Source organism: Chlamydotis macqueenii, chromosome 6, assembly GCF_036417535.1.
Source record: "Chlamydotis macqueenii isolate bChlMac1 chromosome 6, bChlMac1.mat, whole genome shotgun sequence".
Lineage (NCBI taxonomy): Eukaryota > Metazoa > Chordata > Aves > Otidiformes > Otididae > Chlamydotis > Chlamydotis macqueenii.
In genome coordinates, this window is record NC_141561.1 from 24,936,635 (window position 1) to 24,953,159 (window position 16,525).

The window sequence follows — 16,525 nt, forward strand, 5'->3', positions numbered from 1 at the left end:
TCATCAAACTGAAATTGGATTTGGCAAAGCAGCTATAAGAGGCAGCTTACAGGAAATATGCATTTTCAGAAGAAAGGCAAGAGTAATTACGGAATTGTACAGAACTGCAAGCTAGAAAGAAATGGAAGAATGAGGTCAAAACCTAAGATTTTATATTTTCTCTGTAGGTATAATTGGTCCCATAGTTATGAAGAGAACTTTTTACCTCATTTATTGTTTTCTATCTAATATAGTACAAAACTTTGCAATTTATTTAAAGTGTCACTGATTCTCTCTTTGCAGCGGTTAATAAGCTTTACTTGTTAGGGTCATTACTGCAAAATCTGAAGAAGAGAAAACATTTTTTCAAAATAGATTAGAGTAAGAGAGTAGGATGAGCCCACTCAGAGGAGATCAGGAGATGTTCTCTTACTAAAACTGACAGTGCTACAGGCAATCTGTAATAGAAAAGCAAAAAACCAGCAATAATTCATATACTGGAGGCAGGACAGAATCACTGTGATCTCCTAGCTAGCAAAAGATCTAACTCAGGTTTTAGTAGAGTACTGCTTATTTGTGCATACTCAGAACCCCTCACTGAAATCAGCATGTAGTGCCACTTAAGATCCACAGGAACAGGGGAACAATTGCCTCAGTTGTATATCTTAAAATGAACTTGGTGAAAATACTTTGGCATTAAATTCTTGGTGAATGAGTCGAAAATTGAGCATCAACATTTGAAAATGAAACCTAGTGTTCTGGGAGAAAAAAAAAGTTTTTAATAGAAGCAGAGAAGAGAACATCTGTTCATAACTACAAGTGTATGTTTGATTTTATTTAAGTCAAAAGGGATAATATGTTCCTCTTACTACACTTAACTGTCTGTAGAAATAATCGATTTTAACAATTGAGTTTAAGAATTAAATTTTCATAGGAATCAACCAACAGAAAATAATTACTGTTGTTTCTATTTAGTGTTTTCTTTTTCTCTGTATAAATTGGGCAGTGCCTCTAGCTTGGAAAGGAATAACAATGAAACAAGTAAGAGATAGCTGAATTATTCAGGACATGATATATTAAAAGTAGAACTGCAAACATATCAAGGATTGGCATGCTTTATTTTAGCATTTCTCTTTGGTAGGAAATAGACCCCAGGCATTAATTGTACTTCTTGAAATTCTGAAAAAAATACCATCAACAGCTTTCTTGTACACTACAGCAGGCCCCTTTTATTTTTCTTGTTTTGACAAATTCTGCTGATTTGAGAGATAATCCCTTTAATGACACATGGAATAAAACTGGAACCAAGCAAACTCTCAACATGAAGCACTTCCAAGCTGACTTATTGTAGTAATATAGTTTGGCAAGCTTGCTGACCAAGGCTGTCCACTGATTAATGTACTGCCCAACTGCTGGCCAAGTTCCATGTAATATTGTTTCACCGGATAGAATTCAGTGAAGATTTTGTTCTTCCATGTGCCTCTAACATTTATTTAGGCGTCAAGTGTAAGTATACATTTTTATCTTTATCTACATCTTTAAGTGAGGCTGGAATGAATACCTTAGGACACACAAACAACTTTTATTAGGAGTGATATGTATCTTGAAAAAATAACTAATCCAGTGTGCATATTTTATTTGTGAAAATGAAAAGGTTAGTTGGCTAAGTTAGATCACAAACAACATTCGTCTCTCTAGATATTGGTTCTGTTTATGCTCTGCATGTGCCAGTCACCCCAACAGCTAACAATGATGGTGCTGTTAACACTGAACACCACCAGCAGAATTTTCAGCAATAAAAATCATTTTGCATAAATATCAAAGCACTTGATAGAGGAAGGTATCACTTATAAACAGAAAAAAAAAAAAAGTGAGTCACGGACAGATTAAGTAACTGCCTAAAGTCATACATTATTTCAGTGACCTCTGTTTACGATATAAAGCCATGTCGACATCAGCAGATCAGGAGGAGGACATACTGGATAGAAAAAATAATTCAAAATAAATATTCACATTTTACATTCACTTGGTATAGAGAAAAAAAATTGTGTTATATTAGTTGCAATGCCAAAAATGTGATGTGTATTTAAATTTCTAAAAATCTCTTACTTCAGCATCAAAGCGAGGATCCTGATAGGCATCACTGATGTTCACTGGGAGACCTGTGGAAGCTACAAGTTCAGCAATGCTATTATTTATTAGCCAGTCAGAATAAGATGATGATTTCTCCATGCTGTCTTTGAAGCTATCGAAAGGCATAACAAGGGAAGAGAAGAATACAGTCAGCATTACTTGAAAGTCCAGCATGTCTTACAGACGTATTCATAGGAACAGCAGAAGCACTCACAGTTATTAATGGTTATTAAGCATTATCTATGGAACAATAATTTGGTATTTATTGAAATGGCACATCAAAAATTCTCTCCTTTACACAATGCTTACTATTGAGAACAGCATTGGTCTCCGAAGTAAAGTAAATACAGCATTTAATAATGAAATGCATTTACATATGAATCAAGAGTGGGATTATGTTCTAAGCTTCTGTGGAATACAGGCCTGCTCATCAAAAGCAACCAATTCTCAATAATATTTTCTGGAGAGTTACCTGACAGTATATAATTTTAAGACGTTAATTTTTCAAATTAGTATAATAACTTGATGTATTTTTAATTTATACATCCAATAATTTTCCTGTCAAGGGAAATGCCATTATTTAAATTTTGGTCTGAAAGGCCAGACTTGAGTGGCTGAGGTGTCATGAAATAAGTCTTGAAATAAGTCTTAAAATCAATAATGTAAGTGTGTTGCAGCAGGTGGATCCAAGTACACAAAGAATACATGAATGTCTCCTTTTTTTTTTCCCCTGGTTGAGGTTCTGCTACAACTACTGAGGGGCTAGAGAGCTGTCAGTAAATGACCAGAAGACACTAAGTATGGGCTCAACTCACCACACTCCACCACAGCTGCTCCAGAAAACTCAGAATCTACACAGACCTTAAAGTCCTCACCTTTTACCTCATCTAATCAGTAGGAAAGTTCTCATTGACTTACTACAGACAGGTTTTTGACACTGGCAAGGGGTAGCTATTAATGTATGAATAAACAAATGCATATTGATTTAATTTTGAGAAGAAAACTGATCCATTTTCAACACCTGAGAAACATTACTCTGAGCAGCCATGGAGAAGACTGCAATATCTTGACATTTCAAAGTAATGTGCATGAATCAAAGAAGGAAGCACAGTACAATGCTTAGAAGACTCAAAGTGAAAGCATTGATTTTTGTTGGCTGCATCGATTTTCGGGAGACTAATTCAACTAAGTCACTCCTTTGAAATAAAACTCAATATTCTTAAAAGACTATAAAGATAATAATAATGATTTACACAAATCTAAGTATATCAGCTTTCATTTGGGATAAGAATTTTGAGTGACTCTAAATGTTACATGTATACTTCAACAGCAACCTTTATAGAAATATAATTTCTGTTTGAGCTAAGTAAAAAATTCACATTTATAATTTAAAATTTGTTTCATGTTGTCAATACTTCAGAAGCAAAAAAATCTTTTAAGGATAAGAATCTAATTTCAAATGCATAGCTCTCAGTTCATACCTTAAAAATCTGGATGATATTATCATTATAAGACACTTGAAATCAGGACTAGATTATGAGCGTCAAGCATTTCAAGCAGCAAATGAATTCAAGTAAAAGAAACAAGATATAATTCAGGAAGAAGTTTTAAAAGTATGTTCTACTATGTTGTCTCCATTCCTATCAAGAGCTTTACAACTACATTCTTGAAGAGAGGCACTCAAGTTTCACTAGGAGGCAATATCAATGCTTAATTCCAATGCAAATCACAGCCAGCTGTCACTCTCTCCATCCTCAGCAGCTCAGAATACTCAGCAGCTACTCTAAAAATCACAAGCAACCATTTTCTCCAAACTGTGGAAAGCTGTCAATGAGTCACGCTGGACTGATGCAGGCAGCTGCATCCCACCATCTCCCCATCTTGCCCATGCACTATCAGGAGCACCACATGCCAGGCAGGAGAGTAAACCCGGCTCAAGAGCACCAAGTAGTGCTGCGGGCTCCCCTTAGGCAGCTGCTTGCCTTGTTGTCTTCCCCAAAGCCTCCCTGACAGACATGGCAGAAAGTACAGTAGGGAAGTGGTACAGCCAAAATCACGAGTACCTTCAATCCTCTCTAAACAGTGACATGAACCCTTCCAGCTCTTAGGACTAAAGGAGCAGAAAGATGCCTTAAGAAACAAAAATAGTGCAGGGAATGGGGTGATACTTGAGCGCGTGTCATCCCAGGAACAGTGCTGATAAAACAGCGGTAGCAGGGATTTCAGCACTTTCTCTGTGCCAGCCCAACTGGGAGGGAGGACAGATATTTTCTCCCACACAACCTACACTCTGGCTCAGGCAGCTGACCTTTCCACAACCACTGGTACTCAGGTTAGAGAGCTGTAATCTCAGCTACATCATCTGCCAAGATGACTTCTGTGCAGGGAAGACATAGCCCACAACACTTTCCCTTGGGCTCATCTTCAGAACACATCAGAACTGAACCCCCTTCAAGGCTTCTAAGATTCATGTAATCTTTTTTCAAAGGGAGAAAAAATTTAGCAGACAGCAAACCTGTATTTCAAGAACAAAATGACTGGCAAAAAGGAGAGCATCATCATGCCATTATGGCTAATAAACAAACTTGATTATGGTGTGTGCTGGAAAACTGCAAACTGAACAGATAAATGCAAGTGTGATCTTGCAAGGTATTTCTCTACAACCAACAGCAAAGAAAAAAAATATAAGTATTGATTATACTATTTAGGGACTAAACAGGTAAACTGCTATTAGCCAGATATAAGAATGGCAGAAGAAAAGTAAATTTATTCCAAATTGTGTGAGAAAATACGTTAGGACATTAGAAGTTACATTTGGAGCTTCTCTTTCTTTCAGATAAAACTTATAACTAGAATTGTTCTCAGTCTATAATCTCTTTGGATTTCCACCAAAATTTCAAAGAAATAACGTTTATCTTCACTGGTGTGATGATGAAGAAACTCATCTTGCCATTTTTTTTCCACATGAAACGCCTCATGACTTCACATCAGTTAGGGCTGCAGAATGTAGAATGAAAAGGGCAAACCTCACTAGAAAAACGTTCAAATGTCAAAGGCTCATGGTATTGTTCTGTAACCTAAATAACCTTTATGTTTCCCTCTATAATGTCAATAACTCAAGCTGTGCCTGTGCTAGATCCAAATGCGAGATCATATCTACTGGTCAAAGCTTGGTCTGTGTAAAACCAACCTCACTCTCCACTGGATGAAAAATGAAAGAAAAAGCAGTAAGTCTTAAGATGCAGAGAAATATACCTTTATAAATCTTATCCAGACTACTTACCACGTTGCATGTGTTTATTCATGTCTCAGACTACATTTAAAGTAATCTTGACTTGACTACACACAGAGTAGGCTACTACAAATTGCATTTTGGTAACATGCTAATATAACTATGGTAACAAGAAATGAGCTAGCTTGGTTATCTTGACACCGCTCTACATTGTTTTGACTAATCTGGCTCCAGATCAAGTTTGAGAAAAACAAGAATAAAAACCATATCACTTGATTCAAATTCCTGTCCCTGAACAAAAGGAATGTATTTTCACCAATTTAATTGACCTAGGAAAGGCCAACTGCTACTCTGAAGCTCTTCACCAAAAGCAGTAACTTGTCATTCCCAGGTGAATCAGCAGATTATTTATTCATATTTAAATCTTCCTATTTTTTAGTCATTTGTTTTCCATTTGTCTTACCACTTCCATCACTCAACTAGTGGATAGGACATGGAAGAGATCTAGCTTCTACTCATCTTTCTGTGCAGCCTTGGACTCTGCTTTCAGCTTGCACATCTTAAAGATAACACTACCCATTTTTGTAATGCTGTGAGAGCAACCCACGAAAAGCATTAAGAATGACAACCTGCCGTAACCTGGAGTACAATGTGCACATTCACCTTAATGAAGTGGTAGCTTCTTACCACACTGGAGGTGAAGAAATAAAGCATGAAAGAAGGCAAATCACTCAAAAACATTTTTTAAAAGCTACTTAAAGGGCTTAAATATGGCAAAGCACAAAGTAATCTTCAAGTTTGCCAAGATATGGACAGCAAGTTGGACAGAAGGCTCGGTTTATCATTATGGTAGCCATTTGACATGGAAAATTCTAATTCACTCTAAATTGATTTGCATAAAATTTATACGATAATCATTGAGTTTGGGCCCTGAAATACAGTGGAAACCTTCTCACAATAGCCTTGAATCTTCATCCCCTTGTTTGATATGTAGGACATTTTATGTGAACTGTTATCAGTTGTATTATCTTGTAAATTAATTAATTTAAAAAATTAATACAGTAACCCCACATGGACAAAAAGCTCTTTCTATCACTACTTAGAATTAGCCCTTAATAAATGTTTAAATACAGATCCTGCTAAGGAAAACATATACTTCTATTTTGACTGCAACTGCGCTCCCAAACAAGATTTAGTCACAGGAACACAATTTCTAGAAAATACACATTCTCTGAGCTTTATAAGGGTTTCCAGCTTGACGACAAGAGCAGAAATAAAATTTTACTGGAAACCTTTCAACACAACTCTAAGGAGTCATTTGGTAAGACATCAACAATAAAATATTTTTTTAAAATTTTTACTTCAGTATTAACTATGCAAAACAACATTTGTGTGCTCTCCACAAGCTCAACAATAAAAAGTAATCAGTTATTTCCTCATTTCTTCTCTGAGACACTGATACAATGTTAGCACATACATATATACACAAACATATAAAAATCTCGGCGTGTATATTTATTTAAGCAAGTCTCCATTTGAAGCAAGCAGGAGTCTCATCTGAGTAAAAACTGTAGGCTCACACTCTTCAATCATATCTACCCAAAGTTTCATGAAAAAAAACCTATGGATCAAACAAACTGAAAACTATGTGAAATAGAAGGTACTCTAGAAGGAGCACTAACCTGTTGTCAGTGTCAGCACTGCATTTTGGAGATAACAGCTCAAAGGATTTTGTAAATTTCACCACCTGTCACAAAAAAGGTAACTTAAAATTGTTAAGATGAATAAATATGTAAGAAAACAGTAATGTAAGGTTCCTATATTTAAACCATATTTTTATCCAATGATCTTAGAATAAAAATTCAATCTGTATTCCCCCAATGGAGAATTCATGTTCAAAAGACACACTGTGCACAGGTCACTAACAAACAGTATCAAATGAAATGATATCTTTAAATTCTTTCAGGAAACTATTTTCTGCAACAGTATATGCTTCCCCTCAAAGGACTTTGGTGCATGAATTATGGAGCTTTACCCAAATGTCACTTTTTCTAACAGAGGAAAATAAACAGAAAGACCCATTTGTGCTATTAATTGCAACCAATTTTCCTTGAGCATATGTGCCAACAGCACATAAGTGAAACATTTGAAGAGTGGCTAATGTGATACAGAACACAAGTATGTTTTTGGATGCTGGTATGAGTCCCTGTCTTCCGTTTCAGTTCTGTATTGTAAAAGCTTTTTACACGATGTACAAATGTTGATATTTTAGACATGGCTTAACATCTAGCTACTCCATGGAGTACAGGGAAGTCAGGAAAATAACTGTATTGCCACTTGTGAAAATGAACAAGTGGGTGGCAAGATGCTAATCTCCTACTCCAAATTAATCTAAGACTTATGACTGTTTAGAAGAAGTTGAGGTTTAATGGAATACCTCAGTTGTCCACATTTCAGAATTTGGTAGAGAGGAGTGAGAACTCATTGCTTGTGGTTTCGAAAAAAGCCTCTGTGCTCAAAGGTAGAAATAGTACCAAGAGCAGAAAAATGAAGTGAACAATGCCACCCACAGCCGGCTACTAACACAATGTGTGGTTCTGTGAAAAATAAAAATCATATTATACTTGCAAACATCATGGCATTTATTAAGAATGTAGTAGAACTGTATCTTGTAATTATAAAATCTGCGTGGGGGGTCTAGAAAGAGAAAATAAACTAGAACCATTAAAATTCTATAACAGAGAATATATAAACAAAACACAAGCCTTGATCTTGCTTTTATGAAAGCTAGTGTAATTTAGGACATATTCCACTGAAAGTACTTATTTCTATTAGTTTAAATGAAATCAGAATAATATCTTTCCTCCAGGAAAGAAAGTAATGTGTTTTTTTTTTCTGCCATACACACAAACTTATGATTCTGTCTCTGATAATCAGTTAGACTTGTCACAGCCCAGCAACAAATAATCAATTATAGAGTCAGTGAACCCAGAGATACTTGGATAGAAAAAAGAATGATGCTACAAAGCAGCATTTTTATCTTTCAACTACTTTGTTTTGAATAGCCTGAAAACACTGAAGGGATCTACCAGTATAAGCGCAGTCATTATTTTACTACTAATAACAATAGTCATGGAAGCTATTTAAAGAGGCTCTAATACCCTATGAATGGCAGTACTGCAAAGTCCCAGTGAAGCCCCCTGTCAAAACTGTGCATGAAATCCAACTCTTGACAAATACTTTCATATGGCTTACGTCCATCTGTTCAACTTAGAGCTCTGCAATGCAATAATTATTCCTTGGTCAAGTGGACAGAGCAATTGCAAAAAACAAACGTACTTCAGTGACGCTGAAAGTCATAGTTTCACTTCACCTGCTCAGTGCAAAAGCTTCTTCCTATCACAAGTATGTGACTATCCAGACATTGTATGCAAATGTGTCTTTTCCAATGGATTTTCTGTTACCTCAGGGGAAAAATACTAGGTCAAAATAACAAGAGGGCTTATCTTTTCACAGCATTTTCATCATTTAGGAACTGAGACTGGTTCTCATTATTTATTTTGCAAATATTAAAGAAACTTGTTAAAAACGTGCAAACATAGCTGCTCCGAACTATACTCTTACCACCAGCTAGAGTGAGTGGAAAACTTTCAGGATGAAACAAATCCTATAGAGCAGGGCCACCAAAAGTAGCTGAGAACACTATGTTGCAGGGTCAGCCCTTACTGTCTTGGTGTACTTCCACATTAAAATACCAGATTTCACAAAAAAAACCCAAAACCATTCTAGAGAAGTTCAGAAGCTGATGACTGTGAGGACATTGATTAGATTGCTGTAAAGCTCACTGAACTGCTGAATACACAAGACGGTCAGTTAAAGTCTTGATGAGTTTATTTTTATCTATTATTTCTGAGGGACCAGTAGTCTGATTAAAGATAGAACATGCTACATACTAAACAGAAACTACATAAGTATTTCAGTTTGCTACAGTTGATCAACAATAACAGATGCAAAAGTATGAACACTGTAGAAATATCAACAAAGATGTCCAATAATTATTTATTGGAATGTATGCAGAAAAGGTTAGTTCTAAAAAAGAGCATTAAAGACTTGGTTAATTATGTAACTGTTTCTGGTTCTAAAACTGCTTGCAAGCACCACCCATTTGATAAGTCATTAGCCTGAAAATGTTAGCAAGGTCATAAATTCCAGGTACATGTAAATGAAGCTACAGAGAGGATTTTCCTTTCCTTGTAGTGGCTATACCATGAAAGAAAGGGACTGAGCAAATAAATATTTGATAACAAATCAGGTAATTTTTTTTTTTTAAGCAGACCACAGGAGCACCTTGTCAGTTAAGCTGTTCTAGCTACTTTGTAGTAAGCACTAACTCCATCACACAAACAACTGAGAATCACAGCATATCAGCTGGATCACGCCACTGATAGATCCATCAGCAACTTACAGACATCCCATTAAATGCCTTCAAATGACTAAAAGGAATCATAGATGTACCTCCTTTTGGTTTCCATTTGAAAAAGTGGCTATACTAGTTTTGGCTGGGGTAGAGTTAATTTTCTTTTAGTAGCTTGAATGGTGACATGTTTTAGATTTGTGATGAAAAGAGCATTGATAACACAGAGATGTTTTCATTAATGCTGAACAGTACTTACACAGTGTCCAGGTCTTTTCTGTTTCTCACTCCACTGTCCCAGTAAATAGATTAGGGGGTGCACAACAGATTGGGAAGGGACACAGCCAGGAAAGCTGACCAAAGGGATATCCCATGCCATATGACATCATGCTCAGCAATAAAAGCCGTGGGAAGAAGTAAGGGGGAGCGGGGCTGGGGTGGGTGTCCTTTCAGAGTTATGGCATTTGTTTTCCCAAGTAACTGTTGCATGTGATCAAGCCCTGCTTTCCTGGAAATGACAGAACACCTGCCTGCCAGTTGGTAGTATATGAATTCTTTATTTGGCTTTGCTTGTGTGCACAGCTTCTGCTTAACCCTCCTGAACTGTCTTTATCTCAATCCACAAGTTTTCACACTTTTATCCTTCCACTTCCCTTGCCCATCCCACCGGGATGTGGAAATGAGTGAGCAGCTGTGTGGGGCTTAGCTTGTGGAGTTGATAAAGATTCAGTCTGTACCTAACTTGCATTTAAGAATAACATGCTGGAAGAATATTTGCTGTCCAGTACTTACACATGATATGAACCAGCTTCACCACAATAAAAGCAGCGGCTCCACCACTCCAGTACTAGCTTTTCTACAGAATGTGCAGCCATACTTACTGGTGATTCGATATCTTCCAGAAGTAATACTGAGCACCGTTCACACTTCAGCAGAGTCTGGGCCCGATGCATAATTTTCTTGACAATCTTCTCTAAGTCAGTCTGTTCCTCAAAGAGGTCATTCACTACTTCCAGTAAAGCCTGCATACAAGGACAGAGAACTCTTGAATTTTGGTTGTAGAATTAATAAATACATAAAGCACTGCAAAGGAGGCATAAGCTCCGGGATTGGTTTTAGTATGAGCTATCCATTGAACTCTTCACTCAAAGTTCTTTATGATTATTCCAACAGAATTGGGGTGGAGGTATCTGAAGAAAGAAGTTAAGTATTTCTCACAAGCGGGCACAATTCAACTCTAGCAAACAATGGGAATCTTTCAAAGTATTTCACTGTGGTCCAAAAATGAAACAATATCTGTAATGCAACTCTCCAAGTATGCAGTATGGACTGAGTTACTTGATTGCTATATTGAATGTGCTGGTGCATTTAAACTCTGTTTTGCATGTTCAAACCCGGAAAGAAAAAAACACACATAAATAGTTCCATATTCCAACAGCACTCTGATTCAGGCTTTACCACTAACAACATGTCTGTAAAATACAGTGTTTTAAAATAAAGAGCTTCCCCTCTCATTTAATCGACTTCAAAAATAATAGGCCATGTTCATAACATGAATCCAAAGTAGTGTGCTTTTTCCTTTACTCTGGTTTAGGGCACTGACACCAAAAAACATCCGTATAGGAAAGCATATATATGTTAGTGATCTTAGCTCTCCTAACGCAGTGGTCATGAGCAAAATATCAGTCACAGTCACTGGAAATTGCCACCATTGGTGTCCAGTTTGATAGGGAAGACAAAATATGGGCTCATTCATCATGTGTTACTTGCCAACTAATTTCAGTCACAGACTAGGCAAAGCTAAAGACCACCAACAGGTCAGAAATGCAATTAAGTAGCAGGCACGATGTAGGTGTCAAATGGCAGTGACATTTGTTATGTCTTGCATGGCTGAAGCAGTAACAAGAAACAATGAATCTGCATCTCTAATCCAATTTCACAATGTGTCCAACTGCCAGAATTTACCATTTTCCAATGAAGAATGAGAATGTCCCTAATACTTTTCTGCTGAACGCCTCCCTCAGAAGATTAAACACTGACTCCTCAAAAAGTCTGTCATTGTTCCCTGCAGGCTGGGAATCTGCAGCAAATTTGAATTCTTTACGTAGTCAAACAATTATTTTGTTTGAACATCAAATAAGAAAAAATATTTGACAGAAAAATCTGTTTTCCCCTGTCTCCTCCACATCTCCACCCCAAAATATAGCGGTCTGTAGTCAGACCTGGACAAAAGACAAGCTCAGATGCTTCATGACCCTTAAATATATACAACATCAGACAGGGCTATTGTTAGTTTTTGAAGCGGTGGAAAGCTTTAGTTTCCGTACATGAAAAGCACCAAAATCCTGAACATACAAATGTCAGTGCTCAATACACAGACCCACCCCACTGTAGTTTCCCCTGCTTTGTGAAGCAAGAGTAGTTTCAACACTACCAGTGGTATTTCTACTGAAGCTTGGGAGCTGTGATCCACAATAACAAAAGCATTACTTCCTGTCATTGCAGGAAAGATGATTTTTTAAAAAGACAACAATTATGAAAACCCTCAAATTATTTTTTTAAGAAATAAAGTGGTAAAGTTCTCGCTGAGAAGTAAACGGTATGTGAGCTTAGCATTAATTTAACTTCTTTGGAATCTCCTGTCCTAACTCAGGCATGGCATCAGCAATCATGAGTAATGTATCTATGCAGACACATGCTGTCAAAACCCTTCACCTACAGGTTTTTTCTTGCTTACTTTTATAAAGATATATACACATTATTTGCAAATGAATTGAATACTGGAAATTCAAGACGGCAATGGTTTGATATCTTATGAGAGTTTGATTCTCTGCCGAAGTAACACTCTCTCCTGCACTGTCTGTGTCACAAATGCAATTGTTTCAGCACTACAAAACATGGAACTGACATCAGGAAACAACAGCAACCACCGCAAGTGTATTTGCCTCCCACGCTCCCTGCTTGCTGTCTCAGTCAAGAGAATGATCTGTTGAAAACGCATTTTTTTAAAATAAAACATAGTTAAAACTGTCTGCTTAGCAAACACGTATGCACAGCTGGGATCTGAAGGAACAAAAGACAGAAGTTTGATATTGGTCCAATATACATTTTTCACTTACCCTGCTTCTGTCATATTCTTTCCTTGAAGCTGCAAATAGCTGGGCATTGGATATGGCAATCCCACAGAATGGGAGATACATCTGCATCACCTAGTACCAAAAGAAACTCCCAGTTATTAAAGCCAACTGCAATTAGACGCTCATGCTCCTAGCAAATAGGCCTAAACTTAGGTGACATGTTCCAGGAGGGTCTCAGCTCACTCACTCTTCAGCAGAACACTAAACACAAACCAAATCATCATGGGCAAGGCACATAAAATAGGTGGAACAGAAATTGAATAGGTAGGAAAGAACAAATGCATTTGAGTTCACAGGTCCCAGCAGTGAGAGTCCTCTATAACTTGTGTGGAAAACTGCAGATTCTCAAGTCTTTAATTGTCTGCTGAAGAATTTAAGTTACTGTAAGCACTACAGCTTCCCTAGAAAAAGTATTCTTTATTTTTCTAGACTGCTTTTTTGTTCTAAGCTCAAGAAGCAGGCTTGAGTCACATTCCTCCTGATTTCTAGAGGATGTAGATTTTGGAGAATACTGGAGAATACTGGCACAGTGGAACACAGCACATTGATCCAAAACTATTAGTCAGAAAGTCGATTGTCTTCCAATGAAGCGGAAAAAAAAAAAAAGTTAAAGAACATGCTTGAGAAACTGAGCCTTAATGCATCACCATACATTAAGAAAGATTGGACAAGAGGGACTGGGAAAAATTTTGAGGTGCACAAGATGGCTGGCTATGACTTTAGGCACAGTTTAGGCTGACTGTGTGAAATTAATAAATTAGTCTAGTGAAACGCCTGAATACCTGTGGGACTGGCACTTTCACAAGAATGGCAATGCATCAAAGCCCAATTAACATTAGCATTTTTAAGCCACATACTGATAACAAGTCTGTAACATATTGCCACTGCTGAGTGGTTCTCAAGATTAGATCTGAGACATTAAGTGCATTTCATAAGTGCTGAATAGCCTTAATGTTTGCAAGGCCAGGGAGAGTTGGGGCACTCTGCCATTCACAGAGCCAAAAGAATGCTGCAGCAGCTAACTTTTCTTCTCCTTGGTCTGTCGACTAGAAGATCCACTGTAAGCAATCTTTTCTGTGACAAGTTTTGGCATCAAGAAAGTAGCATTTGCCTTTGAAATTCCATTTAATTTGAAAATTACTGCTAACCCAGGGAAGTAGGCTACTGAGGTTATTTGAGGAAAAAAAAAAACAACAACTTTAAGCATCCAGAAGAACTGAAACAGCAGCAACTGCTCTTCTACTTTAATCTTCCTTAAACATTCCATTGGCTACGTGTCTACTCAGTCTATGTTTGAGTAATTATGAGTTTTCAAAAAGGATCCTCAGATCCTCTGAATTTTGCCCCTTTACAGCTATCATTCTGTCAGAATAACTGCAGATTTTAAGAGTGGACACAAATACACCTACATTGATAACTTGCAAACACTTTACTGTTGTCCTCTTCCCATCATGGTTCCCTCTAGAGGAATGTTTTCTTGTATAGTACTAAATACCACAGCCAAGTGAGAGTTGCAGAGCAAAAAAACTTTAACCTGAGAAAAAATCTGACCTTCAGTGCAATTATGAATATCATAGTGAGATTGGATACATTTTTACTTAATAAAAATAAGTAAATACTAGTATTTATTGACCTCACATTGGAACCTCTGTTCCGAAAAGTAATGTGACCCTGTGGCAATGGAAAACATACAAGAAGCTTAGGAACCTTCTGCCATCACAAAAACAGCTAGCAAAGACGCCTTCTTTAGCAAGAAGAAAATACTATTTTGCAATATCGAAAAACACTGCCCTCTGGAACCCAAATTCCAAGGCACTGATTCTATATAGAAATTAACATCTATAAACCACTGTTTTATGAAATGTCGAGTCTGGAAAGCTGCTGGCTTACATCATTGTTTTCACCACTCAAACTAATTGTGTAAGGTGCAGCACAACTAGGAAAGTGACACCAAGATGTTTAAGATAATCAGTAGAAGAAATTAATAAATGTCCACAGCTATGAACAAATTAAAAAAACAGCCATCAGGGAGACAGGAACCACCCTGTGATAACAGAAAAATAAATTATCCTTATTTACCTAAGAACAACTGACAAAACAAAAGCCTACCATCGTTCCTTTTTTGTACTTTTCTGAACGGTAAAGGTGACTGCTGTCTAAACCACTTTTGACAAATTGTAATGTGGTACCAAACAAACAAAGAATAAAGGCATTTCTAATGGTAACTGAATTTTTAATAAAGTTTATTTTAATAACCAAAATTGTAGAATGGAGTAGAAAGCAATTATCACATTCTGATTTTGAATTACATATTTAAATCTGCAGCACTTAAGACTGCTTTAGAGGCACCTCCAACACGTTGATGCTATGGCTGTTGATACTCCATACAAACATGGAGTAACATAATATTCAACTCTTATCTGTCTGAACCACATAGTGCAAGAGGCTGGTATTGCTATGCCAGATTCACTTCAGGAATTTTCCCTCCAAAGACAACAGAGTTGAGGAAACGGCACATACCACTATAAGCTAGACATATCTTTTTTTCCTCAGTTTAAATAACAGGTATACGATTACTAATCCTCTGGTGCTCCAAGGTAAAAACATATTGCACCACTGAACTATAGTGCACTGTAATTCTAGTTCCATTCCTGATGATTACTACTATTTCTCCTTAAACAGAAGGATGTAACTTATAATGAGCATAGAGCACAGTCCTTATTTTACTATCTTAACACTCCAGCATTCTTCAGTATTATAATACTGACTTTCAGGAACAGTAAATAAGTTGGGCAGGAGACTAAATTGTATTGAAAGGACAATATTGAAAAGTTGGTCATTGACACACTGTTAAGCGGTATGTGACAGGAAACAACATAGATAAATGACATGGTTATTTTAATTAGTCTTGGTGAGACAGGATCTTGTTAAGACAGTGCTGTTTTCTTTTCCTCTCTGCTGTTCTTCCTGCAGCACTGAACAGGCCAGGACAGCTTGCCTCTACCAGCCAACATCTGTACAGGGTTTACCAAGCAGTTTTATTACACAGTAAAGCCAACCTGATGCTGAAACTTGTAAAGGAACCACTGACACCTGGTCCAAAGGCTGAGTATGCAACATGCTTCCATCACACCAATGCACAAAATATCATTGTAAAACTCATGGCAAAAACACCTAACATACCCTTCTGAAGGACATAAAATAATTTCCCTTTGCTATACTGAAGGTCATTTAAAAAAATAAAAATGAAGCAAAATGGAGTATATCTGAAAGAAAATTTCCTTCCACATCTATTTTGACCTAATGACAGGAAAAGAGCCTGCAGATTTATTAAACAAAGCAGTTTCCTAAGAAAGCAAATAGACAGAATAAAAACATAAAAAATATAGCTTTAACAGATATACCTCATTAATTTATTTCAGCAAATAAGATTAGTTGTAGTGATTCATCACAGTACTTTGCAGCTGATTAACAAACAAATCAGTAAATATGTAGCAGTATTTTATTAAAATTATGTTCAGTCTGGACAATAAGCTAATCTAATGAACCTGCTGAGATGTCGGAAGAGAATACTATCTTTTTTCGTGCCAACTATAAGGCATCGAGATACAGTAACTGCAGGTTAACAAG

At 36.8% G+C, this 16,525-nt stretch overlaps 1 protein-coding gene across 1 annotated transcript in view; it reads right to left on the minus strand.

The window, feature by feature from the left end:
- PDE11A (phosphodiesterase 11A) overlaps positions 1-16,525 on the minus strand; it is a 135,584-nt gene that overhangs the window by 69,688 nt on the left and 49,371 nt on the right. The window contains exons 3-6 of the mRNA XM_086750719.1: positions 12,878-12,967; positions 10,640-10,780; positions 7,027-7,091; positions 2,089-2,224 (exon numbers count right to left, since the gene is read on the minus strand). Coding sequence (XP_086606845.1) covers positions 2,089-2,224; positions 7,027-7,091; positions 10,640-10,780; positions 12,878-12,967 — 432 coding nt within the window. The remainder of the gene's footprint in view (positions 1-2,088; positions 2,225-7,026; positions 7,092-10,639; positions 10,781-12,877; positions 12,968-16,525) is intronic.